General features: G+C 36.4%; 3 protein-coding genes across 20 annotated transcripts in view; 1 reads left to right on the top strand and 2 right to left on the bottom strand.

The window, feature by feature from the left end:
* Positions 1 to 212, bottom strand: part of LOC139963946 (uncharacterized) — a 78,882-nt gene extending 78,670 nt beyond the window's left edge. For 13 of the 15 annotated variants that reach the window (XM_071965187.1, XM_071965192.1, XM_071965193.1 and 10 more), the window contains exon 1: positions 73 to 212. The gene's annotated coding sequence lies outside the window, so the exon portion shown is untranslated. The remainder of the gene's footprint in view (positions 1 to 72) is intronic. The other 2 variants (XM_071965188.1, XM_071965189.1) reach the window with 2 other exon arrangements.
* On the top strand, positions 50 to 14,668 carry LOC139963953 (vesicle-trafficking protein SEC22b-like). 2 transcript variants are annotated; one of them, XM_071965215.1, is made up of 6 exons: positions 50 to 179; positions 6,242 to 6,420; positions 7,201 to 7,310; positions 8,089 to 8,249; positions 9,443 to 9,589; positions 10,229 to 14,668. In XM_071965215.1, exons 2-6 carry the CDS (start codon positions 6,346 to 6,348, stop codon positions 10,381 to 10,383), a joined length of 648 nt encoding a protein of 215 aa, XP_071821316.1. In that variant the 5' UTR covers positions 50 to 179; positions 6,242 to 6,345; the 3' UTR covers positions 10,384 to 14,668. The 2 variants fall into 2 exon arrangements, with proteins under 2 accessions (XP_071821316.1, XP_071821315.1); XM_071965214.1 differs by lacking the exon at positions 50 to 179 and adding an exon at positions 4,920 to 5,077.
* Positions 14,281 to 27,963, bottom strand: LOC139963948 (zinc finger CCCH-type with G patch domain-containing protein-like). 3 transcript variants are annotated; one of them, XR_011791801.1, is made up of 14 exons: positions 27,705 to 27,963; positions 26,137 to 26,239; positions 24,363 to 24,505; positions 23,500 to 23,763; positions 23,176 to 23,276; positions 22,288 to 22,350; positions 21,017 to 21,180; positions 19,664 to 19,901; positions 18,823 to 18,887; positions 18,385 to 18,561; positions 17,507 to 17,613; positions 16,345 to 16,424; positions 15,624 to 15,837; positions 14,281 to 15,532 (listed from the first exon to the last, which is right to left on the bottom strand). XR_011791801.1 is itself a non-coding variant. In XM_071965206.1 (13 exons), exons 1-13 carry the CDS (start codon positions 27,750 to 27,752, stop codon positions 15,699 to 15,701), a joined length of 1,692 nt encoding a protein of 563 aa, XP_071821307.1. In that variant the 5' UTR covers positions 27,753 to 27,962; the 3' UTR covers positions 14,281 to 15,698. The 3 variants fall into 3 exon arrangements, 1 of the variants encoding a protein (XP_071821307.1); XR_011791802.1 differs by having other exon boundaries at positions 14,281 to 15,279; XM_071965206.1 differs by having other exon boundaries at positions 14,281 to 15,837; positions 27,705 to 27,962.

Below are 27,963 nucleotides of genomic sequence, written 5' to 3'. Positions count from 1 at the left end.
CGTTGGCTTTGGGAAGTTGGGCTATTTAAATTGCATAGAATTCTTCCATAATGAGCTGTCCCTTAAAATCACCTCCAACTTGTCGTGATGAGTTCGATTACTTGAGGAAAAGGTCGTCAATACTATCGTCGTTTTCGCCTGTCGTGATTCTACCGGATACAGCTGTTGTTTCCAACTGTGTTAGTATAAATTTAAGTTAAAAATTCAGTATTGTTACGATATGTTCATCATGGTTAGGCCATCCTAACAGTAACACTGTACACAAGTTTGATTTAGTGTACTGCACTACATGTAACGCATATGTAGTATTTTGACGTGTTACGCCTGCAAACAAGTCGACTGCTATACGCCATACACTTAGTTGGGAATTATTCCTATTCAATAAAAAGGGGCTGAACTATTCTGGCAACACCCTTCAAGCAAGTGAGACTTGCGGGTAGAAAGCATATCGTTGTCACACCTGTTTATAGGTGCATATACAAGAGACGGAAGAAACCCCCAACCAACATTTGCTTCGTACATATAAAACACACATGGATTTCCCAATTGAACCCGAATATTAGATCAAGGGGTCGAAATAGGCACCAGTTGGCATAGTCGTAGGAGCCGAATTTGATTTGGGGTGGGAGGGGGTGTATGGCAAGCCGTTTTAACATTTACCTCTCTATTCTACTTAAGTAGAATTAATTCTACTTAAGTAGAATACAATTAAGCTTAAGTGAAATGAATTGCACTTAAGTAGAATTGCATTTTACTTAAGCTTAATTGTATTCCACTTAAGTGGAATTCATATTAGCTTAAGTTTAAACGGTTCTTGTTTACATCGTATTTTACTTAAGTAAAATACAATTCTACTTAAGTAAAATACAATTCTGCTTAAGTAAAATTCAATTCTACTTAAGTAAAATGCAATTCTGCTTAAGTAAAATTCAATTCTACTTAAGTAAAATGCTATTCTACTTAAGCAAAATGGCTTTTCAATTTCACTTAAGCTAAATTGCATTTTACTTAAGTGAAATAGAATTACGCTTAAGTGAAATGTGATTGGTCAATCTATTTCACTTAAGTAAAATGCAATTTAGCTTAAGTAAAATGTGATTGGTCAATCAGTATATGCTACTCATTGCGTCACTGTACTTGCCGCGAAGTCCTACTTTGTATACTATTATAGGTACCTCACCACGTGTTCATCCGCTCAATAGGTTAACCATTGTCAGAAAAGACGTAAAAATACCTAACGTAAAGCTTGCTTAAGCATGTTATCATTTACTGTCATCGTTTTTTCTGCCTTCATATGAAAGAGCATAATTTTAAGTACAGATGGTGTGAAAATAGGGAGGATCGAGGGTGATATAAACCATTTTAAAAATCTTTTGTTTAATGTTGATATTACTCCGGGCGAGCATATGGAAGGGCTCAGTGTGATAAACTTGCTCCTCTTCTAGCTCATAATCTAAACGGTCATGATATGGAAGTTTGCAAGTGCCATGATAGGCCAAGAGCACAGCTATCATGTGGTGGGTAGGATATACCAGATGAAAACTTCTATCTATGCTTTGGCAGGTCTTGAAAGTGATGAGTTTAGTATGTAAGTCAATGGAACAATTAATTGTGATGCGAGACCTATAGAGTTACGTTCAAGACGTACTAGTTACGTAACCATTTGCGGCCATTCCCCCATTCTGCGATACTTATCAAGCTTTCGTTGTGTATATACGAACATAACACCATACTTAGCAAATGAAGCAAAGCTATGTTTATCACTGAGTCTGAACCTTAGACATTTGGTAAATGCAGCCAGCCAATAAATCGTTGCAAAATGTTGCTGATGCAGTTGGAAAAGCACTTTTGAGGGCAAGGGAACGACTACAACACGACATACCACCAAGCAGTGGTACTAGTAGTAGTAGTACCACAAGGCACGGTACCATGTAAACATTGCCCCCAGACCAACCACTTCTCCGCACGAGGTAAATGTTATAACGGCTTGCCATATCCTTCAATTCCACTTAAGCTAAATTGTATTTTACTTAAGTAGAATTGAATTTTACTTAAGTATAATGCAATTGTATTCTACTTAAGTAAAATACAATTCTACTTAAGTAGAATACAATTAAGCTTAAGTTAAATTCAATTTCACTTAAGCTTAATTGTATTCTACTTAAGTAAAATACAATTTTACTTAAGTAAAATGCATTTAGCTTAAGTGAAAAAGAATGACACTTTTACTTAAGCTAAATTAAATTTTACTTAAGTAGAATTGTATTTTACTTAAGTAGAATACAATTAAGCTTAAGTGAAATTGAATTTAACTTAAGCTTAAAAGAAAGTGGTAATTTTACTTAAGTGGAATACAATTAAACTTAAGTAAAATGCAATTCTACTTAAGTGCAATTCATTTTACTTAAGCTAAATTGTATTCTACTTAAGTGCAATTCATTTCACTTAAGCTTAATTGTATTCTACTTAAGTGGAATTAATTCTACTTAAGTAGAATAGAGAGGTAAATGTTAAAACGGCTTGCCATAGGGGTGGGGGCTGTAACGACTTGCTCGAAAAATATAACCGCTCCGCGCGCGTTCAACATGTTAATGTGCATACCATATAGGCATCCATCGGTTTTTACATCACATGCCAATAACATACAATCATTTTCTGTGTTATTTACCCTTCCATATTGGTTATAATTATTAGGAAGTCGTTACAACAATAATGATAATAAAAAATATAAGTTTAACCATTGAAACACACATTGCAATTTCTTCTTCTTTCATTAGGTGCCCGAAAAATTTTCAGCATATTGCCCGAATGTTCACCAAAAAAATTGAAAAGCAGATTGCAAATTTGTCTTCTTACAGCAGTTGCCCGAAAAATTCTCAGCATATTGCCCGAATTTTGCACCCAAAAGTTTGGACAAACACACTCAAATTATTCTTCTTTCAGTAGGTGCCCGAAAATTCTCAGCATATTGCCCGAATTTCACAAAAAATGGTTGGGGGGGGGGCTGCAGCACCCCAGCCCCCGCCTCCTACGCCTATGCTAGTCGGGCTACCTAATTCGGTTGAAAACATATGCTCTGTTTGGGACCATAGTGTATATAGGCTTACTCGAGGTGGTACTAAATATATGGTGCTTGAAGGTTTTCTGCAGCTGTTAACATAAGCATATATATGGGCGGGCTCCAGACATGGGCTGAGGACCGTGGATGGGCTCATCATGGGTTTTGCATCGAGCCCGGGACACGAAACCCATTTGGAGCCAATATGGGCGTGTTTGTTGAGTATGAGTCTTTTATACAAGCTACATGATGGTGAAAATGCGTGACCAATCTCCTATGAAACTTTATACCACACAACAACACACTCACACATAAACAACAAATTAGAAAAAAAAAAATGTATAGGAAAGCGATGAGGTTAGACATAAATTCCCTTAGTACAAAGGACCGTTGAGAAAATAAACAGAAAAACCTCAAATCCTGTTCCGATTCTTAACATAATTATAACCATGCATCCCGTGATCCCGAATCATTCTTAAAACCATTGATACTTCGAGAAAGGGGAACCGAAAGAAGTCGATATAAAATATACAATCTACTGCAAACCGCGGCAATGATTTACAATTTATTGTTAACAGCTCTTTGAAAAAAAAATTGAAAAAGGCAATGGTAAGTTATCAACACAATCATATACAAGTGTGCACCTGAATTAAATCTCATTGCAATTGATCTTCTAGTAACTTTGAAGTGTGATGAGATTGATAATCCGAAGCTTCTAATTGTAGGCAACTTATTTCTGAATGGGAGTGGGTTAGCGGAAGTTAGAGGTGGAACAGCAGCACGTACACACAAAAGAAGGTCCCGCATAGGTTGCGTGGACGTCTGTATTGTCAATGATAGGTTTTCAGGGACGGTATCTATCTACTTAATGTAAGTAGACATGATTATAGTTATTGATTGTTAAGACTATTAGATGCGGCTGTTTTTAATGACATAGCCTATATAGCTGTACAGCTATATAGAAAATTGCCGATTCACTATTGTCCCTAAGAGTGAGACTATACGCCAAATCCTCTCCTCTTTAATTACGCCGAGCTTAATTTCCTCCGTCGCCACTCTCATTCAGTCTCTCTTCAAAGGCCAATGATGATGCTATACCATTACAAACTCTCAATTTAACGCCAATAACAACGCCAAATATCATGTCAGTAACGGGCAACATTTAAGAACGAAGTGTCTAAAAGTTGTTAATTGCGGTTGCTTTTTTAGGGAAAAGTCGCCCAGGAAAGAACCTGGGCACGAAAACCAAACTACCAAACGACTGATCCGCTCTCAACCCCATCAGTCCCCTTGCATCGGGACTGTGACTGTTGTTAATTGGTTGCAAGGTCACGGTTGACTTTTTCGATCGAAAGGATGGGCTATAGTAAATTGTTTCTTAACTATAGTGAAAACCTGCACCAATATCTGAATATTGTATAGTAAATAATTTTTCGTTTGTTCAAATTTTGCTCAGTTTTAGGAATGTATCTGGTAATGGCAGAGTAACTTACATATGCCAGGTTTTTATTGACGGCGAACTATTAATCTGTAACGTTTAAGGCTCCGCCCATGTTGTTTATTCATATCAATATATTAACTTAAACCAGATGATAACTAACTAAAAGATTTCCCAGTCCGTAGTTTCACCATCAGTCAGTCCTTCAAATAAGTATCGTATTCTTTAAAATAAGGTTATTTTTGGGGTATGAAAAACAATGTGCGGTTTTAAACCAGTAGGAAATCATGAACACACTTCAGGATTAGATCAATTTAGTTGACTGAATGGGATAAAGTTCATCTAACTAAATCGAACGATAGGTTGCTACTGTGTCCATTCGAACGTATACAGTATACACGTAGCTTTGAACACATCACAAAATTCCCTCTACACATGTTAACATACGTACTGTATATAATTTTGTTGAACAGATCGCTCTCTCTAGTCATATGCTCACCTGTAAACTTGTGTTAGGCTACAATATCGGTACCCCCTACTGTAACCGGTTACCATTGTCACAAGAGTACACCACGGGCAAGGTATTTTTTGTTTCTGTATTACTAACTACAAATTTTTGACGTGCTTTACTGGTTAAGAAAGACATTTCACTTATAAGCAATGACAGAAAACATCGGTTTGTGTCCAACCGACATTGTTAAGATTTGGGATTTACGTTAACAGATTGGTGCATCAATTATCGATCATTCATATTGTTTACATTAGGAACTTTCATTTTGATTTGGTCCAGACATAGAATAATTACATTTAGGAAAGGACATTTTAACCATCTAGAAGTAGAAGCACTGGTATGTACAGTACACCAGACACAAATTACACTTGGCTATGCATTTACACATACAGTGCATGTACCTAGGCCTAGTTGCCCTATAATTTTCACAGAAATGGTTTTAGTACTGGCAGCCAATATAAATACAAGCTAAATAATTCACTGATTCTGTATCAATTCAATAAAATCATTCTGCAATGTATTTCAAATGGCAGCCTAAGTGTAGGCGATAGCAGTCTACAGGCTATTTTATTTCTGTCACACAAGGGCAAACATTGTATGTTGAAGTTCACATTTACTGCACATGGTGTGAAAGTTTTCCTTACATTTTTGAAACCCCTTATTCCTTAACTCTAAAGATATGTTGTTACATTTTAGATGAGTATATTTAACAAATTAACTCTTTCCTGTGGCTGCCTATCTTAAGGATAAGTACTAGATGTCTAAAATTTCAGGTGACAGTACCCATATATACTTGTTTTTAGGATGATGTGTTCAAAACTTGAACATTTGACCATCATCCTTGATAGAACCATCAAAACACTGATAAAGTTTCATTTTGCACAAACTTGTAGGCCCATTACCCAATACACTTCATGAGAACTGAGTCACCAACCACCAGACCCTCATCTCTCAGATCAAAGCTGAGAATGCATGAAAGGCTAGTTGAAATATGGATTTGATATTAAACAAATAATTTATGACTTTATTCTGTCCGCAAGCTCAGAAAACTGTAGATTACATTTTTCTGATGTTTGCAATAAAATCCAATCACCCAATGAAAGTTTAGCAACTCACTTAGTCACTTTTGGGATGTCAACTTGAAGGTGAGAGAGGGAGCAGGTATTCAACATCAATATCATGTCTCCCATTTTTTGATAATATGTGGTCTCCTTACCCTACTTTTTTTTTGTAGCAATCAAGATATTAATTCAAAGTGGAGCGCAGAGGTGACCAAGTATTCAACCCTGAAGATTCAACTCTTTAAGATACATTGATAGAGAAGCAGAGGTGAACAAAATGGTGTTAATGACGATGATAGCAAGAGTGGCCGATGGGCTACCTCTCTCAGCATCGATGCAAGAACATGAACAGGTTGGTCATTGATGTCCTTCTAATACTAATAAGGGGGGGGGGGCTTTGGGGGGGGGGCTTTGAGGGTGGATAGAAGCAAATCGTGTTTATTAACTTTCACTTATTTACGTTGCATATACATCTGTATTTTGTTTTGATAATGCCACATTAGATACCTTGGAACATCAAATTAAACACTTCATTTATTGGCCAATTTGTTATGTCCAGTCTCAACTAAAATTGGTAAATCTTTTAAGTTCATATCTGTATTGAATTTTTGTAAGATTTTTATTGGAATCATTCATCAGTTTCATGTTTAGCTTGTGTCAAGACTGGAACAAGTTAAATTATGTTGGTAAATCATTAAGCAAGTACAGTTATTTTAAATTTTCACTGGTGAAAATGAAGGATAAATCTTAGACCACACTATTCAAAATTTGAAAATTACATGTCATTTTGTTATCATCCTCTTGTTAAGAACATTGCGAAGTTGTCGAATGTATATTGGGCATATTGATGAGTACTGCATTTGAACTTGAATATTTGAGTATTGGAAGCGACTGAAACCAATTTAAAAATATTTATGATTTTATTTCCGGAATGGTAGCTGGTATTGCTACATATTAAAGTACTAAAGAAGTCATATAAACAATTTCTCAAAGGGTTATGCCTTTAAAGACTTAAGTGTTGCATACTGTACTGCAGTGGTGTGCAAACTTTTAAGGCTCACAACCCAGTGTGTTATATTTAAGTAAGTTGACTCATAGTTTGCCTTTTGACATCACTCTTCTGTTGATCCAGTCCGGGACCGGTCTCCTAGATTACCAGACCCAGGCTAAAATGCTCTTCAGGAAACTGGATAAGAACTCACCAGACAGATGCAGCATTCAGACAGGAAAATACATATTTCAGTAAGCACAGCAGCTTCTTACTTTGATGATCGATATAGATCAGATGTTTAAGCAATTGTCCACCAACATTTCAATTTTTTTAAGTCTTGGGATATAGTTCTGTGGACCTAGATTTTCTAATTTGTTTGTAAGATTCGTTTAGATGTCAACGGTTTGAACACAGTCCGAGCAAATTTCAGGATTTGGGACAAACTTCTAAAACTCATGAAAGTCAGTGGTTTTTTGTTGTAATTCTTGATGTAACTGACATGAGACACCAGTGAGGTTTAAAATCTAAGAACTGTCCATTGCATTCTCTATACATAGTTAAAATACTTTGGGTGTACTTACTTACTGTACTGTTGAATGTTACTGAATCCATCTCTTTTAAAGAAACTTCAGACGTAACATTACTGGTCCACCAGCCTTGAAAAACTGACTCTCCAGTGAAGTGTTTGTTTCCCACATTGCCCCTCTTGAAATGTAACACGTAATTCTTTTTCTAATTCCAAAATTTTTGAAGTGTTTGCCTAGTTTTCATCTTTCCTGTTGCATTTCTGGATGACTAATGTTATAGGTTAATAGGCTATTAGGTTACTGTGTAGTTCCCCTACTGGTTGAGTACTATATCTTGTCACAAAAGACATTGGTCGAAATGTAGCTTTTTATGTACAAGGATAGGGCATTACTTGCAGAACAAATTCACAGATGCATCAATGGTCATATTTATTCATGGTACCTAGCATAACTTACCTTCTTCTTGTCCCCCTCTCTCTTTTGTCTTTTCTCGCTCATACAGTTATACGATTCAGACAGGTATTTGTTATCTCATTCTATGCGAACAAACATTTTCCAAAAACATGGCCTTTGCTTACTTGCAAGAGTTACATCAAGAATTCTACTCTCAATATGGAAAGAAGGTCAGCACGGTGTCAAGACCGTACCCATTTATAGAATTTGGTGAGTATGTGTGTCTGTATATATGTATAGTGTATCTGTATGTGGCTAGATATTAATTATCAGATCTTGTGCTTCTTAATGTCTCATGCATGAGTTGTCACAAACATTTGGTGATTATTGTTGCATTTCAAAACAGCTTTCCTACTGGGTTTGTTTTGGTTAATGTTTTATAATATTTGATATGAATCCCATTACAATGCAATTCATCTGGCTTGACTATTTATCAAGCTCTATTTCATATGATAAAAATTGAAGTTTTTGTGAGATCGTTAAATCTGCTGCATTCAGATTTAGTTTTGCATGTGATAAAACACTTAAAATATGAAACTGTGTGTGGGTGATAAAACGTGACAAATTGATTAGTATAATTATTTTTGTAATATTTCTGTATTACAGAACACTAAAACCTTGTTAGTGTGATTATTACTATGCTCTGAGTGAAACTGAAATCTGAGCATAGTTGTCTGCAGGCCTAAACAATTCAGACTATTTATTCACTAAATGCCAGTTGATTTTGATGTTTGCGAGCAGCAAAAAACAATGATCATTGTTCTACCAGTGGACACATGTTTCTTTTGTATTAAATGCCAGTGGGATTAAGATTTTAGCAAGTTACATGTGTTATGCACTGGCATATTTTAGTCAGTGGCTGAAAATTGTGAAATTCTAGGCTTAGTCAGTACTTGTGCTAGCTGTCATGAATTTGTGCTTTTACTCATACTTGTGCACACTGACATGTTGGAAATCTGTATGGATACTAGCACAAGGGTCACATACAAATACTCTCATTTAGAGCCTGTACTTCTACACATAGTCATACTGAAGTTTATTTTACTTCTTGTAGGACTCATGCCAGTTGGTGCTACAAGTCCTGGTGCTTGTAGTACAAGTCCTGGTACTCATACTGTAAGCACTGGTACTCGTACTGTAAGCCCCTGTACTCATACTGTAAGCCCTGGTACTTATACTGTAAGCAGTGGTACTCATACTGTAAGCCCTGGTACTCAGTACTACGTATAAGTGCTGGTACTCTTACTATAAGCCCTGGTACTCAGTAGTATAAGCCCTGGTACTCAGCAATATAAGCCCTGTTACTGATTTTTCAATTCTGGTCCTCATACTTCCAAGCCCTGGTACTCTTATCACAAGTCTGGACAATGGAAATATGAAACCAGTTTGTTTTTCTTCCACAGACACCTTTATGCAGAAGTTAAAACGGACATACAACGACAAACGTGGCAGTAGTAATCTAACAAATATCAACAGTGAACTACAAGGAGTACAGAGAATAATGGTACAGAATATCGATGATGTCATGCAGAGAGGGGTCGCATTATCAGGTGAGTGATCATATGACAGGTCATGTGACACATGCCAACTGTTAAACAGATCAATGAATATTCCTTGTGATTGAAGTTTTGTGTTCTTGGCTCCAAGATAGGTGAGAAGAATATCCGCAATTTAAAATCCCGACATGTACATTTATAGTTTGTAACCCATACAGTCATTTACATGAAAAATTTGTGTTGTTGCATCCAGGGTAAACTACAGCTGCTGATAAAATGACATCAAAATTTACTGTGTGTGTGTAAATAGTTAATTTTTGGGGTTTGAAATGTTAAGCACACAATTATTCAGATGCAGAAATGATATTTGAGCAGGATCATATTAACGACGGCATCGTCAAATAACGGAAAAAAGAAAACACTGAAACATATAGGTTCAGCAAGGAATTGCTGTCGAAGGCTGTAGGGAAAGATTCGTTGCACGACACTATAACACAATGTAAGTAATCTTTGATATGCTCCCAAACTTGACATCATAAGGTACTCAACGCAGCTGCTGTCATTTGAAACAGAAAACAAGTGACTGCTATGAAGGCGAGGTCATGATCTTTCCTTAGTTTTTCCAATTTGTATGTATACAGATCATCTTTCTATATCACATGAACATCCCTACCCATATTTTACCCATTGCAGAGCTGGACAACAAAGCACAGAATTTATCAACTCTTTCCAAAAAATACTCGCACGATGCCAAATATCTCAACCTGAGGTCACGGAATGCCAAGATTGCAGCTGTCGTGACCGTTATAGTACTTTTCTTGATCTTCTTGAGATACTGGGTCTTCTGATGGGGTTCGGGATCTTTCCAAGTCTGTCAGAGAAGAGGACTCCTTTTTTCCCCACTCATTTAAGATGACAGACAGACAATTCATTTTTGTGTGGTGGGAATGTTATATGTATAAACCACGTCTGTGAAGAAGCATCTATCTACTAAACACAAAATCCACTCTGACTACAAAATATATCTACTGTTTCTGAATTGAGTTTCCTCCTTGCAATAGTGACATCTTCTGAAAGTGAAATGAGGTTGCTTTCCCATCACTGATTAATAGTCCTCTTTGTTAGCTTTTATGAGTGATTAAATTCATTGGTTTATATTGTTAAATCTTTCAGTATGAAAGTAACAGGTCATATATGATGGAGTCACCAAATTGTTAACTTTTTGAACGCTAATCATAATATATAAGTTTAGCAAGAGTAATAGTGCATAACAGGTCTCAAATTGCTGAGGTTTGTGGACATGAACAAGAGAGGTTGACTAACAGAAAAAAACCCAAGTATTGTACTAAATTGTGATGGATTCCTACTAAATTGTGAGTGAAATCTACTGTAAGTGAGTGATGCTTTATAGCACCAGAGGCAGTAGATACAGGACTCCTATACACTGTGCAATCAATGAACTTAATACAAAATGCACAACGGTGGCCAAATACTGTATTTGGTTAGCTAATGCTTTGCTGTATTTGGAAATGGCGATGGCGTCCAATTCTGATTTAAGGTACAGATAGACGAATCCAAGAAGCGGAACAGAAATTCATGAATATTCATGTTAGATTCCGCCTCAGAGCTAGAGAATTAGTATTTCTGACAATAGCCGAATATTATCAGAATATCCCTATTATTTCAGGCTAAGTATAAAGTGGTTTCTTTTGTGTTCCCAAAAAAAATACATATATCTTTGTGGCTTTCTAACATTTTCATCTTAGCAATCTGTCTCAATCCTAATTCATTTATCAACAGCCTTTGTCTCTATAGCATATCTCTGGGTAGTAGTAATTCTAAATTGAACTTTGACCTTGCAATTTTATAGACATTGCAACAGTTTAATGTGTCATAGTTCAAGATGTTTCAGTGCTTATGATACCTGAAGCAGAGTTCTTGTAAATATTTCAGTAAACAGAAAAATAGTTACCTTATTTTTAGAAATGATCCCTTTCTTCCAGAGAAGCCTCAAATAGTCATTTATCACTTTAAAAACTTCTGAATGTTGAAGCAAAGTATTATAACTTTGTTAAGACAATTATTTGAGCTAGTATGGAAGCAAAGCATAGTGTCTCTCTCTACGTTCTTCATGTTGAACAACTAATGACTCATGAGATATTCATGGGAGGAATAACATAAATAACTATTCAACTGCAAAATGTATCAATAGTGTAATATTTTATTTAAACAGACGACCGTGAACATTTGATCCTTGGGTTGAGGAGGAGTGAGGGGGGGGGGAGGTAAGAGGAGGGGATGCCAGGGGAAGAGGAAGGAAGGGAAACCCTAGGGGAGGGGGTTAATATTTCAAGTGGAGTTGGTGGAAGTGATGAAATGGTCTTGAAAGCTTCATTTTGATCAGCAGCAAATCTACCATATAGATATGATCCTGAACAAGGGCGTAGGAACCGGGGGGGCTGGGGGGCGCCAGCCCCCCAGTGAAAAATGTGGAGGGGCGGAAGTATCATTCCGCCCCCCGCTTTGCAAGTCAGAAAACCCCTTTTTCATTTCCAAATGAGAAAAAAAACCTCATTTGGAGCACCAAATTGCATCTAAGGCCAGGTGAACATACAAAATTAAGTTTACAAAATGGAGTCGGTGTTGAAGTGTGCTATATTGCACCAAATTGCATCTGAGGCTACCTGGAAATGCAAAAAATTCCAAAGGGGAGGGGGACACCCCCTCCCCTTAGACCCCTCCCCCAGGCCGGCCATAAGTCTTCAGCCCCCCCACTCAAAAGTACCTTCCTACGCCACTGATCCTGAATCATATCAAACTGTGTTTGCTTGTCAGTACAACAAGGATGTCCAGTGTGCATTACTTTAGGGATATTTCACACTCAAATCCTGTAGTAATTTAAGTCATTAGCTGTACAAATTAAACTTCATTTCAAACAGTGACTAAAAAGTTAAATGTTTGGAAGTTGTTCCAAAAGTTTGCTGTTTTTTTTTTATGATTTGTACTCTTTTGAGGAAAAGATTCTAGTGCTTGCTAAGCAACCAAACTGTATATTTTTCTTAAACCCATTGGCCATGGCTTCAGTGATGTTGATGTGGTATTAACCTTATACAGTAAAGTGATACTTTTCCCCAGGAAATCATGATATTGGTGTTAACACCTCCCCACTCTCCCCATGTTGACATCAAGGGTTAACACTTACACTGTACTTCCAAAGGAAGGCATTTTGAGGGTCTCTTTGTGTTTTTGTGGTCCTTTGTTTTCAAATGCCCAAAGTTACAACACCTCATCCAGGAACAAGTTTTTTGACCAAGATAAAACTTCCAATGTGAACACCTTGAAGGTCGCTGGAAGCTTCATTATTCATCACTAAGTGCAACATGATGCTTTGCGTGAATTACAGGCTAAATGAAACTACTGAATCTGTGAGCCATGAATGAAATTTATGTTTTTAGCCTAAAGTTGTAAACAGTCACCACTTTGCCTAGGTTCAGGCTGTCTCTACAGATGGCAAGGCCAAACGGTTAAATTTGAAATTAATCAGTGCCCTTGTTTTCAAATTTCACAAATATTCCAGGGATGGTACATAACTGCTGGGAATTTTCCTAGGAAACTTTTAATCTGGTGACTGTCCCCGGAAGTCGGGGATGTCTGGTCACCTCATTACAGTATAATGCAGTATACCGCTGGTTAATATGTCTACCATTTAGAAATGGTGGGCAACAGTATCATTTTGGATGAGAAACCTGCCACTTTTAGAACATGTTGTCGTTTGGTGAACCAAAGCTTTTAAATCAGTACATCAAATGGTTCCCTGAGGCTTATGAGTGTTAACATATCAAATCTGACCACATTTAATATTTAAGCCAATGACATAATACATTTTTATCACCATGAAAATCATTTTCTAGGAATATATTCTTCTAGTTTAATGGTTATACCGTATATTTTGAAAATTAACTTAGGCAAAATGTTTGTGCATACTATGTTACATGCTGTGTATATTAATAGCGTTATTTCTACGTAGATGGCATGTAGTTTATTGCCAGATGGATTGTGTTAGGGAGCACAGTGGCCAATGTGTGTTCCATATATCCTTTGTGTACGCTAGAGATTGAAAAACTAAAGAACCAGCTTTTACTATCACACAACTTCATCATCAGCTAGAAAGAGGAATGAAAACACACTTCAAGTTTCTTATCTAACAACTTCAGTTTCTGATTTCTTTTATATATTTTATCCAGACATTTTCATTCATGTGTTTGTTTTTATTTATAGTAAACAAAACAATGCATAAGAGGGAAGAACTAGATACTGTTTGACGACTAAGTATTGTTTTATTTGCTAATGATTTCTTTTGAGTACTTGAATGTCTTCAAATCTTGTTTGTTTCATTTAGCATGACTTAAGCAATCATTACAGTTACTGTTTGATTGGTGCAAAAACAAACAGGAATTAACAAAGGTACATTAGGGACAATTGGCAGACAATATCTAACTAGAATGCTGCTTGGAATATGTCATGTTTACATTTAAAAAAAATGATATCTCCTTTAGCAATTTATAAAGGATTATTATAACATAAACTAATTTATGCCAACTTAGAAGAAAAAAATGCATTTTCATTTCACTAATTTTTTTTTTGGTCTAAACTCATGATTCTAGCTGAGGCAATGGTATTTAGTATTTTACCTGATTGTATAGGTCTAACTGACTCTAGATGGTAGGCCAGTCTGCCCACTAGCCTTAGGATTATGGTATTGTATTTAAATTAATCTTGATCAAAATAAATTAATCTTTGTGATCATCTTGTGAATATTCATAAGCCAAACAAGAATAAATCACTTGTTGGTGCATTCTTTACATAAACAATTAAAAACATACAAAAAATAACAATAATAATAATAAAAAAAATAAAAAAAAGGCAAGAAATGAGGTAATCTTTAAGATGTCTTTATTACTTTGTTTTGCTGATTTTCATCTCATTCCATCAAATTGCAGTAATTATTGTAAAAATTCAATAATTCATCAACTAAAGTCACTTGAATTTAATCATCATAGTTTTTGTTGTTGGTTTGTTTGTAATAACCATCAAGACATTATAATAAAGTACTGAGATTTATCATCTCAATTAGTTGTTGTAGTTTATACCTCTCATTTTTATTTAATACTTTTGTCCGTATGAAATGTGATAGTTTTTCTGCAAGTACTTCTGATTCACCTGCATACAAAAGCTCTTTCTAATTGCAATGCTGGAAGTGACATTTTTACCCATAGAATTAAATTTGCTTGGACACATATCTGGCTATTAATGTGAAGCTAACGGATTAGCATGTTGCCACGGTAATGAACCCAACACGATTCAAACAATTTCCCCAGATTAAAAGTTCTGCAGTTGTAAATATTTTCACTTCATTTCACTCTCAGTACATGAAATTTCAGCTGTTTTACCCAGAGAATAGTTTCTTGCAGAGCACACATATTTTCTGCAAAGTTCAGCATCTGTTGGCTAGCATCCTGTGGATCGAAGTATTCTCGAGTAATTTCTTTTTGATGAGCAGAGGAAAAACACTGGTTGCAAAAAACAGTCAGGCAATCACTTTAATCTCACTTTAACCAAGATCTGAGCTGTGTTCAGGGTAGGCTGATAAGGCCTTCAGGGTCCGCATACCCTATTAGAGCAGTACCTTGGGACTGTTTTCTCTTTTACAGGGCTGGTATTAAATCTTTCACAGGGCTGGTATTCAATCTTTCACAGGGCTGGTATTCAATCTTTCACAGGGCTGGTATTCAATCTTTCACAGGGCTGGTAACCAATCTTTCACAGGGCTGGCATTCAATCTTTCACAGGGCTGGTATTCAATCTTTCACAGGGCTGGTAACCAATCTTTCACAGGGCTGGTATTCAATCTTTCACAGGGCTGGTATTCAATCTTTCACAGGGCTGGTATTCAATCTTTCACAGGGCTGGCATTCAATCTTTCACAGGGCTGGTATTCAATCTTTCACAGGGCTGGTGTTCAATCTTTGACAGGGCTGCTATTAAATCTTTGACAGGGCTGGTATTAAAGTTTTCACAGGGCTGGTCTTAAAATCTTTCACAGGGTTGAATTGGTCTGTGGGTTGGCTGTTGACACTCCCTGCTGTTGACCAATTTCTCTTTCTTAGAATATGGTCAGTTTTCGGTGATGATTTCGAGTAGCTTGCTGTCTCTCAAGTTTCTTCTCCGAGGCTGCTAAAGATTCTAAGTATCTCTTCTTCTCTGCAATCTTAAATTCTAGCTGTTGACATGTTTTCTTGTCTCTGCAAATAATTAAGCAAGGGTATTTATAGTGATACACAACTTTTTAGTTGACCTTTCTTTACATGTTGGAATCCCCAAACAATATAGTCCATTAGCTGTTTTCACTTCAAAATAATTCAGCAAGAGATAGAATTTCCAACCTGCACAAATTTCCCTTGTGATTCATACTGACATGACAAAATATCTGGATTACCAAAGCACAACATGAAATACTTTAATAGGGTACTGATCATATAATTTCACCATATTAGCACATATTTAAATATCACCCTATGTTTGGGGGTGGTGTTCCACATGAGTGTTTCATGCAATTTTCATGAAGATAAACTACATCTTGTCTTAAAGGGGTAGAAAATCTTTATCGGACACATATTACTTTATATGATCCAAATATTTTTTGGCTCAATCTCATCAATTTCTATGCTAAGTAGTAGGTAAGTGCTTACCCAACTTTTCTATAGTTTAAATAACTGACATTCACTAGTAGTAGGTAACTAACTGCTTACCGTTCATGTCTATCCAATGACTGTCTTAATCTCGTTATTTCCTTATTTGTACTAGAAATCTCTTCCTGAGTCTTCACTAACTGTTAAAAATAAAAATAAAAATGAAGAAAATGAAGATGTAATCTCATATAAGGAGAAGATTTTTGTATCTTGAACCTAAAAGTAAAACTTAGTCTCTATTTTAAGTTGTGAAATGTGAACACTTGTTGCGTGGATGGGATGGCCAATGGGGAGGGGCTAGGGGAGGGAGGGAGGGTAGACAAGTTACTTGAAAATCTCATAAGTAACCCTTTTCATAAATGACAAGTGGCTGTTGTTCATGAAAACTACCTTCTTTTATATTTTGCTATTTATAAATGTGCCCTTTTGTTGCTGGCCCATGCTCAGGGTAAATGACTAGTATCCCGCCTACTTGCAAACTCCGAGGAAATTTGTCCTCACTGGGACATTCAGTCATCTTGTTTGTTCCATAAAAATGTCTGAGAACAACGTGGAGAGTAAAGACCTCCAGGAAAGTATTTTTTGAAACTTCTAGCAATGATAGCTTGCTATAACTTGGGGCCTATACTGACTAGCTTTAAAGTTGTGTCTGTGGGCTGCCATTTTGATGATGTCATATTTAGACTTGATCAAGTCTTCAGCGGTGTGTGTAAGGTGTGTGCAGCTGTTTGTGGAAGTCGTTCATAACAGTTATCTCTATCGCATAAAAGCGTGCCACCCATCAGTCAAAATTCATTACCCTCCTAGTACCTAGAACCAATGGGGTTACCTATGCCAACCATGCTTTTTCAGTTTCTGGTCCCAAATTGTGGAATTCCCTCCCAAACCATTTAAAATGTATCCCTATTAAATCACTTTTCAATTCTAAACTAAAGCCTACCTCTATGCTAAACATTTTTTCAATTTGATTTGTATTTATTTTTCATTGTTGCATTATTGTTTTTGCTTTTCTTTCTATTCAAACTATATATGTACGGCGTTTTGACAACTATTTTGTTTATAATTAGCGCATTATAAATCTTAGTTATTATTATTATAGACAATTGATAATGGTCAGGTTTCTGTCTCCATTTTAATTTGTACCTACGATACAAGATTTCACTAGATTTAAACCCCAAACTAGCGATTTCTAAAAGACCAAGAGATGTTAGATGGGACGTACCTGAATGTTGATTTGACGGCCAGAGGTTGGTTCTGCTTTAGACCACAGGAGCCTCTTATCTGTCTTTACTAGTTCTATATTCTGATGTAACAGGTCACTAATTTTAGCTGAAAAGGAAAGGGGAATATGACAAGGTGAAGCAGAATCTTTACATTTAAAGGAAATGGTCAGAAGGGTCTTACCTTGTGTACTAACAAAGAAATTGCAACACTACAAAGAGTATAAATTAAAAGTTAAACAGTCAGAGGAAAAAACATCTTTATCTGAAGAGAGAATGATATCTCTTCATCCTATTAGTGTAGGATGAAAGATAGCAGTGTCATCTTCATCTCGTCAATGGATCAAATTAAAAAAAGGTATTATATCCTTTTCAGAACCTACGAGAAAACAGTGAATTGTTTTGATCAAAAATAAAAGTTGAAGTTTTAGTCTTGTTTGACTTAAAAACTTAACCCCTGGTCATTGGTAACTAATCACATCCACGCACCAAACTGTGCACAATTCAAACAACCCTTCCTGGGGTACTACTTTGCAACACAGGTACGTGTCCCCCCGGGGACTTCCCATAGGGTGCAGCCACTAACAGGCGCACACAACTATATTTACGAGGTACCTCGCAAGTCCCCAGTTATAAAACCTTTGTGAAGAGAGGCAACAGAGATAGAGCACCATGCCCAAGGACACAATGCAATGATTTGGCCAGGACTCGAACCTGCTAACCTTAGATCAAAAGTCCACTGCCTTAACCACTTGACCACAATGCTCTCAGAAAGAATTAAGGGGGGGGGGGGGTAAAGAAAAGAAAGAAAGAGACACTCAATTAAAAAGCAAGCAGAGAGTGTTTAAGTACCTATGCTGCTGACAAAGTAGAATATTACCTTTTCGTCCCTTCAATTGATTATTTATAAAAGCAAAGACATCTCTTCTCTTCCTGACAGCTTTCTTTGCCATATGTGAATGGTTCTTGGATTTTCCTTTCGTCTTCTTCTTCTTTTCACCGACAACATGGCATATCTTTGCTGCCTTCAGCTGCATGCATTTATCCAAAGACTTTCCTATCAAAGAACAAAATCAAGTTAAGAATTAGAAGAGTACAAAATGTTCTGAAATTGTTTATACATAAAATCTTTTGTCATAATGAAACAGTTAACTAAACAATTCAGGAGGTTACGTCCACTCATTAAATGATTCATCAATAGTGAGACATCACACAATATAACATATGATGATAGTCAAATTTAGGAAAGCTGCTGCACATGACGTATTTCTGTTCTAAAATTATTTCAAACTAAACTGTAAATTTAATTAATTTATACCTGGTGGTAAAACAACTGCTTCAACAATCTCGGTTCTACCTTGATTGTATTTTCCAAGTCCCTGTCTGAAGAAAGAAATAATAGGTGTGTGAAATTACTGGTAAGACTATCTCTTGATTTGATTTAAAGTTTCTTGCTTTATCAAGAGATTTACTTCACATTCAGCAGCCATTTACAACTTGAAGATGTAATAAAGATGAATATTAAAGATGAATTACGAAAGAAGATGAATAATGAATAAATAATGCATGAATGAATAATGAAATGAATAATGAATGCAGATGAATATTGCATAATAAAGATAAATAATAAAGATAATAAAGATGAATAATAAAGATGAAGATGTAATCTTAATTGTACATCTTAATTGTAACACACCCACTCAAAACACCAACTACGACAGACATGTGAATTAAAGTCTTTCCATACTGTTATGAAGTCTGCAAGTAAGGAGAGGAAAGCTGCTTATGTCCTAGAGATAGCTTAAGGGGATTAAAAAGCTGGGATAACTTAGACATGTAAAGACTTGCTAATAGGATTAAAGGATAGAGCTAGAGATGAGGAGAGGAGAGGAAAGTAGAAGGGTTTATGGCTGTTGAGCTGTGGCTTTTGTGAGGTGAGGAGCAAAGGTATTAAGGAAAGACAAAGAAAGGGAGAAGCGAGGTTGTGTGAGAGGATAGTGGTGATATTGTTGGAAGGTAGAAGAGGTTGTTGAAGAAGGCTTGATGCAATTGTGATTGTGAAAGGAAGCAGTGGCATTTTGTGGAGTCGGATAATAAAAGAAGGAAAGCATTGAATAACACTATCCTGAACTTATTACCCCAAACAACGTAACACATACCCATATTCATATCCCATTTTAGCCATGAGTCTTGAGCCGATACCCCTGGTGTGTTCCTCCCATTGTCCAAGTGCCACACCCGGTGTTGTATTCCAGCATGTTGTTGGTACACCTTCGGGATCACCATGCCTACTATCTGGTAGTCCTCTTGATGTGGATGGGAGGTTGACATCCTCTTGCAAGGATTCAGTCTCATCATCACGATCATCTTCATCACTGCTAGATTCTAAATGGGACGCTGAAAGCAGAGAATCATGATGCAAGTTAACTTCCAGTTTGAAACCTGTAGTCTTATGTAACATAATCAGGTTTATTTTAAGACTGGTTGAGAGAATGAATTCACCAACGAAATACGAACCAACAACAACACACAGAGAGAAACTCAATGGTTAAAAAAAATAACCAAGTATACTTTATTGTACTCCCAAAACTTTTTTGCCCGGTGTCTAACCCTGCTGATAACCAAAGAGAAACTTGCTTTCTCAAGTCTACAAATAGCAGACTCCCACCAGGCGAACATCCAGGGCATTTGTTTCTATTGCACAGTTATGTGATATACATTCTATTAACTAATGTGAGTATTTGTTCCTGTTCTTCTCCTGAAAGGTATTACATAATTTCTGTACTGTAGCATCTCTTTTACATGCAAATACCCAAACAAACTAAATGCTCAAAGGTCTCAAATATCTATTTGACTTTATATATATATATATTTTTTTTTGTACAACAAGAAAATACATAACATCTTAGCACTGCCAGGCTCTGATCTACAACCCCCAACATTCAACCCCCCCACCTCCCCTCCCCCCAAAAAAATTGAGTGTAGACCTAATTTACAGCCTATGTATATATTTCATGTTTAAAATCCTTTTTTATTCTTGAGGGGGGGTGAGGAGGAGCCCACAATATGGAGTCATGATGGAATAATTTCAGAGCCACATGATCCTCACGTTTTATATCCCGGATCAGATGCTGACAGTTCACTTGATGAATTAACATATGATGTGATAAATATGTCTCCTTAACCTATCACTAATAATCACTAGTGTGATCACCAAGTTGTCACCAATGTGATGCAGGCTGCACAATGGATCCTTTCATCTTACTAGTATTCAGGTTTGATCTCAGTGAAGACCAAATAAAGGGTGGATTTGCCTCCAGGCCCTTATGGTTTTTGTATTTAATCTGTCTTCCAAGTTAAAACTTGAAAATTAGTGTAAAGCTTAATCAGATGACCTTTGGAAATGACCTAGTTCTAACTTGACACTGAATCCACACATTTTCCTAAATTCCTACTGAAAAAAAGAAAAAAAATGCTAAATGTCCGATAAAAATGATTTAACACTTAAATACCTCTTGGTAATATTTCATCCAGGCCTAAGATGACACTGTTTCCATATGATTCAAATTCCACCTTGTACGATTCAAATTCCTTCTCTATCGAATCGATCGCTGCAGGATACCAGAGTTGATCCTCATCATATCTGGCTAAACATTTAGATCCTGCCTCCAAAGACCTGATCAATGATAGAGTTTACATAGAGAAGCGATTACAAGACAGCCAGGAGAAAACAACAAAACTAATGTAAACATTACCTGAGGAAACACTGAAGACGTACATAATTAAACATGTAATCCAAAACATAGACAAAATAAGGAACAACACTAAGGTGTGTAAACTTCAATGGGCTGAACTCTACTCTTCTCTCATCTATTACTCCCTTAAAGGGTGTGAAGACTCACGCACAAAGAAACATCTCATGTGGGTAATCTGACCTCGTTTCGACTGAGGAGTAACAGAAGTGTTAGACACCACCATCGATCCCAGAAAATACACACATAGCTTGTTACCGTCGGTAATTAGACACTAGTGGACAGTCAATACATACAGCTACGGTCAATACCCACAACACAGTGTACAAACAATACAGCAATGGACATCTCAGGTCCAGCTAAAGATAGCAAGGTATCACATTTCATTACTGTCTGCATTTTGTAGCGATAAGAAAAAAACTTCACTTCCAATCAACGGAAAGTTTATTTTTTCGAAGGGCGGCACGCGGTTTGGGGCGAGTCTTCAATGCCTTTAAGAAAACTACAACGCACAGTTGGAAGTAATGATCCGATTCTCTTACATCGCACAAATTGCTTAACAGCTTATATTTCAATTTTTCAAAGGCAATAGTGTAAACTTAGTAGGACATGCAGTCATTTTTTTCTTATTAAGCAAACAAATAACGAGGATCATGCATCTGAAGAGAATGAAACTCTGTTTAATGTACAACATAATATCTCTTTGTGACAACAACTTGAAGATTCCACGGAAAAAGATCTATATTCCCTAATACGAGCACTGATTCTTTCATTGTAGTATAAAATAAAACATAGGCAGTGTCAAAGGTCAGATGCTGAGGGTACTGCAACAAAGCTGTGAAGAACATAATAAACCTTTTGTACTCTGCTGATTCAAAGAATCCGCCCTGATGGTCTGTAGAGATAATTTCTACTGTTTACAATTGAGATTCAGCATTGCTGCAATGGATCTTGCAGCAGCTGCATCTTTTCTCTTTTACATGCTGCCTCAGTGAAAAAGCTCACATCACCTCACCTCTGAAATTACTTACCTGAAGTCAGGCTCTTGAAATTCTGCTAGTTCAGATAAACTAACAACATACCCATGAGAAAACCTGTTGAGAATACACAAGAGGATATTCTGTTGTTTTTCTCTTCAGTTTTTAACATCACTTAAATGTTTATTTATAAGGTTTTGCAGACCAAAGATCTAACTTAACTCTGGGAGGTTTTTCTTGAGAGGGCTCATGCTAACAAGCTCCCCTGAGCTTCTATTCCTTTCTAATCTATTCCTTAAAGCCAATCTCTGCATTCTACATATCTATTTGATATAGCAACAAGTTGTTGTTACACCTTCGAATTTTGACTGGAGTAAACTGTATCAAACCAAAATATCACTATGCTGAAATACATGAACTTCAATTATATGATGGAGATGAGAAAAGACTGGTCACTATGATGCAATGTCTATTTAACATTCAAAGGTCCAGATCAAGACACGGGTATAACATATCATCACCAAACTCACATCAGAACAGCAACATAGACAGGAAATGATTTCAAGATGAAGTGGGGTGAGGTGGAAGGGAAGGGGGGGGGGATTGGGGAGCAGTTCATGTTGTTTTATATATTTATCTGGTATGATTAAGTCACTCCATACATAAATTCTGATCATTACAACTGGGAGAAGGGATTTTGTAATTAAGATAGAAAACCCAAAGCCAGTTTGATTTGTATTCAATGTTCTGCATCAATTCCTTTGAGCTTTCCCAATGTCTATTTTCCAAACAATTTTTGTTTATTATATATATATTAATAGAAGCTGAACGAGTTAAGGAAAGGGGAAATCTGAGGGAACTTGAAATCAAGGTGCTCCCATATATGCATTTTTCAAACCTCATAGTTCAAGGTACCTTTTAGCTTAATGGATTACCTCTTACCTACAGGTTTCAGCATCAAATTTACACTTGCCATCCAAGAAGAACGGACAGGGTCTCATGGATTGATGGGTAGGGTTACAAAATAAAACACGAACACAGATCTGTGGAACAAACGAGAAAATGACTATTTGATTACTCACTTGGTGATAATTTCTATACTAATATGATGCGGTCTTGTAATGTTATACTCTCTAATTAACTTCATAAACCACTTTCCTCCCCATTGTTAAACATTGGCCCAAAACATTTTCTTACCTTTTAAACCATTTTGTTGTTGGGTAGAGATCAAAGATTTAATGTGTTTTTCCACCTTATGTCACTTACCTCGTCAGACTGTTTTTTCTTTGGTTCCAGCTCTAGAATGATTGCATTATGTCTCTCTTTAGCTCCCCATTCTTGACTATACATTAAACTACACTTTGTGCCTGCAACCTCCTCCTGCAAGTCTAAATCAATCTTATCTCCATCTTCATCATCATCATCAGCATCCATCCCCATCTCTGACTTTGCTTCTTCAAGATCTTCTGATGTTTGAGTTGACTCTTTAGATGGCTGTGCATCATCCTTTAAATCTTCTGAAAGCATCATCTACGTATAATGGAGGAGGAGTATCTTCTTAGTTTATATTTATAATATAAAGTCACTAAATTATCGACCATGGTTTGCTGTGGAAGGCCTTCTTTTAGGCAAAATATTTTCCTCAAATCATCAATACGTTCTTTGTTTTATGTGCAGCAATAAATATCTCTTTTCCCGATTTTTTAATTTTTTTTTTTATCCTTGGAAACAGAACATCTTTGTTGAATATCTTTGTTCGTGGGTGTCTTTATAAATATAACAATTTATGAATAGGATTGAACATTTCATTTTCAAAACTTTATGTATGTAGGGAAATTATTCAAATTTTGAAAAGGAATTTTCAGATTTTTATCCCAAAAAACTGATAGTAAATGAGGTTCTCTGTATTTTAATCGGCCACACACAATTGCATTTGTGTTGAAATTTGTCATCCTTTTCTTTCTTGGCACAGCGTTTTACAATGCAGACAAATAATTCCCCGCATATGAGGAAATTAATTAATTATGGACTATTTGCACACATACTCATCACCAGGCTAGTGCATTTATATTTTTAGATTGAGGGGCTCAATGATTTGATTGTTGAGATGCAGGTGGTAGAAATCAAACCTTAAATGCTTCATATTCTTCATCCATTGATAGTACTCTGGAGGAATCATTCTCGACAATCTTGTCGTTTTCATCATCGATGGTAGAAGACGTTCCCTCCACAAAACTCATTAATCTGCTCTTCTTGAGTGATAAGAGACTTTCTGTATTAAATTATGTAAAGTAATGTAATAAAGTTAAACACGGTACTTGACATCATGTTCAAACTTAAATAAACTTTTAACATGTTCCCAGACTGTTTGAGACGAGTAAAGAAATTTTTACTAGAATGGGATTCGACCTTAGGTGGTAGGATGACCTGTATTCAGACCACCAACTAAGCTATGGTTGCATCCCTGCTGTATATAATAATTTCTTGGCTAGGGGTATCTTTTGTATTCTGGTGCTCAGACTACCAACTAAGCTATCCAGCCCTTGATGGTTGCAATCCCTGCTGTATACAATAATTTCTTGGCTAGGGGTATCTTTTGTATTCTGGTGCTCAGACTACCAACTAAGCTATCCAGCCCTTGATGGTTGTAATCCCTGCTGTATACAATAATTTCTTGGCTCGGGGTATCTTTTGTATTCTGGTGCTCAGACCACCAACTAAGCTATCCAGCCCTTGATGGTTGCAATCCCTGCTGTATACAATAATTTCTTGGCTAGGGGGTATCTTTTGTATTCTGGATACAATCTATCAGTTGTTAGTAAATATGATCAATGCATATTGCTTTGTCAGAACTTAGAGACTTAAGCTAATTCAATCATGAGCTCATCAAACCCAGTGGGTTGTGGTTTGAGAGGTGGGGGGGGGGGGATTACAGGGGTAGGGTTAGGGTTTCTCATTTCTTCAGTATTCAACACAGATAAACGGTGTGACCTTACAGTAATAGCAATACAGTGGCAACTTAAAGTGACGATTATTATAAAAATGCATTGCTTTCTGACTGAGTATAGATCTTGGCAGCTTAAAATGACAGTTATTATATAAATGTATTGTTTTCTGACTGAGTATAGACAGGGCAATCTCCAGCATCTTTAGGTTAAAGGCATAGTGTCAATACCAAACACTGCAGTAGCTACTGTATGATGAATATATCCATCAATAGGAATGATCTATGTAGACCTGCAGTGCTTCTTGTGTGAAACAGTTGACCATACTGGAAAATGTCCTAGACTCCTACACAGACTGTCCTGCATCTATGCTGCAGCCCCCTCAGCATCCTACTTGGACTTGGTACCCTTATAGATCATCCCTAATTTGCATTCCTCTGAATTTTACTGTGCATTTGATAGCACTCAACCAACTCTATCTACTTGACCTCATATCAGGAATCATAAAATTAATGCTACTGTAATTAAGTTAACATAATTTACGTGATGTACCTACATGGAACAGAGCATGCAGGGTCTTCTGTATTATCACAGTATTGAGTGCTTGATGTACATTCAAGAATGTAAGAACGTATACACATACAAATTTCTATTCACACTCCCTTTATCACTTGAATGTTCCATGTATTTTTTTTTTATATATAAAAAGGTACAAAAAGTTTAGTTTAGTATTCCCAAAGGGTTAGCTAGCCAACATATGCTCATTTGAAACCCTATCCATGTAATGGTCTTGGATAAAAAGCCGGCTTACAGCCAGACTTCCCTTCTTGAACAGTTCTCCTTAAGCTTATATTATACCTATAGTATGCTCCTGTCTTAAGACCCAATTGGCAATACCTAGTGTAATACCTCACATGATTAATCTTAACAGTTTACTAGTACTGCAGACATCACTTACCTTCAGTAAGCTGAATAACTTCTTCTAAATCTTTCTTTAATAGTACAAGTTCATCTTGTCCTTCTGTGCCAGCACTCTGCAGAACTGTGTCCACTTGTTGAAGCTTTACAAAATTACACAAATTTACAATATTTAGTCAAGTCTTCTCAATCTATCAAGTTACATGGTTTGTATACATGTACACAAGCAAATGCAAGAAGTTCAAGCAAAATGTTTTAGGATTAAATTTGTTGCTTTCTCTGACCCTTCCTCTGGTCAATAAGTTGAATGTAGACTTTTAAGAGCAATTGACAAATTGATATTATATAGATGATATATATCTTACTGATATATTATCTGTCATAACACCATTGGTAGCAACAAAATGATTATTTTCCCCCATGCAACCTTCCTTTAGTCCGTACTCCAGAATGTAATAACATATGATTCATGAAGTTCTGTTAATAGGTTGTTATCTTTAACAAATTGAGCACAACTGAAAGGATCATGATTTTTTTTTATAGAAAAACAGCATGCTTGGAGTGTTTCCTGCTTGCCATTTCAGCAGCATATAACCATACCAGTCTGCTAGTTGAGTAGACCAACTGCCAAATTTAATTTTGCTTGGATACTACTAGTATAACATTGGTGTTATAACATTCAGTGTTTATCTCAACAGAACTTTGGACAATTCATCTAAAAAATGTTAAGCTTAAAATACAAGTTTCATCACTATATGTCGGAATTTGGAAGTTTTATCCAAAACTTGCAACATTTCTTTGTGAAACTTTGATGTTTTATTTCAATATTTTTATTTTGAAATGTTGAAATTAAATATTCGCAATAATTTATTTAAAGGCATTGAAGACTCGCCCCACACCGTGTGCGGCCATCTGAAATAGTTAACTTTCTGTTGCTTGCAAGTGACGTTTTGTTCGTGTTGCTACAAAATGCAGACAGTAATGAAACGTGATACCTTAATTGTTATCTTTAGCTGGACCTGAGATGTCCATCACTGTATCGTTTGTATACTGTGCTGTGGGTATTGACCGCAGCTGTATGTACTAAATGTGCACTAGTGTCTAATTACCGACGGAAGCAAGCTGTGTGTGTATTTTTTGGGATCGATGGTGGTATTTAACACTTCTGTTACACCTCATTCGAAACTAGGTCTTCACACCCTTTAATGAATTAGCAGAGTAAAAGTAGATTTTTGAATTTTCTAATCATACTGTAATGTTGTGTCAGCCTTCCATAATCCTCAAGTGAGGTGTTGTGCTTTTCTTTGCATACTGAGATTTTGTTGGGCAAAATGACAATAACCACCGCCCCCTCCCCTTCACCACTGTCGCCGAACCACAGTGACGCTCCTGAGCCTACACCTAACGAGTAACTTTAGGCCTTACACATTACACATTTACAGTTCAATTAAGAGTGAAATACGTTTCGTGCAATGGGTCCTTTTGATAACACCCTCACTCTAAAATTAGGGAGAAACAATGTTATAATTAACGCAAAAAGTAAATATCAACCAAATTTATCACGTATTTAAAATTTCTTGTTCAATTTTCTGACTTGGAAACTCTTACTTGCTGACGATATGTATTAATGGAGCTTTCAAGTGTCTTTTCGTCCATTCTGAGGCGCTTTCCTGACTTTGGACTCGGTTATCGAAGTTCAATACGACCATGGTCTGGAACTTACAATTTGGTCTACTAAGCTGTGTCTAAATGTCAAGTCCTTCGTTCCAGAGTGACAGCAATGAGGCCCGCCCATAACTGGTTAATAGCCAATTGAATCACTCGATTAAAAATAATATATATAGCCGCGCCTACATTTGTTATTGAA

The sequence above is a fragment of the Apostichopus japonicus genome, chromosome 22, assembly GCF_037975245.1.
Source record: "Apostichopus japonicus isolate 1M-3 chromosome 22, ASM3797524v1, whole genome shotgun sequence".
Lineage (NCBI taxonomy): Eukaryota > Metazoa > Echinodermata > Holothuroidea > Aspidochirotida > Stichopodidae > Apostichopus > Apostichopus japonicus.
This window is presented reverse-complemented; position numbering and strand designations above follow the sequence as displayed.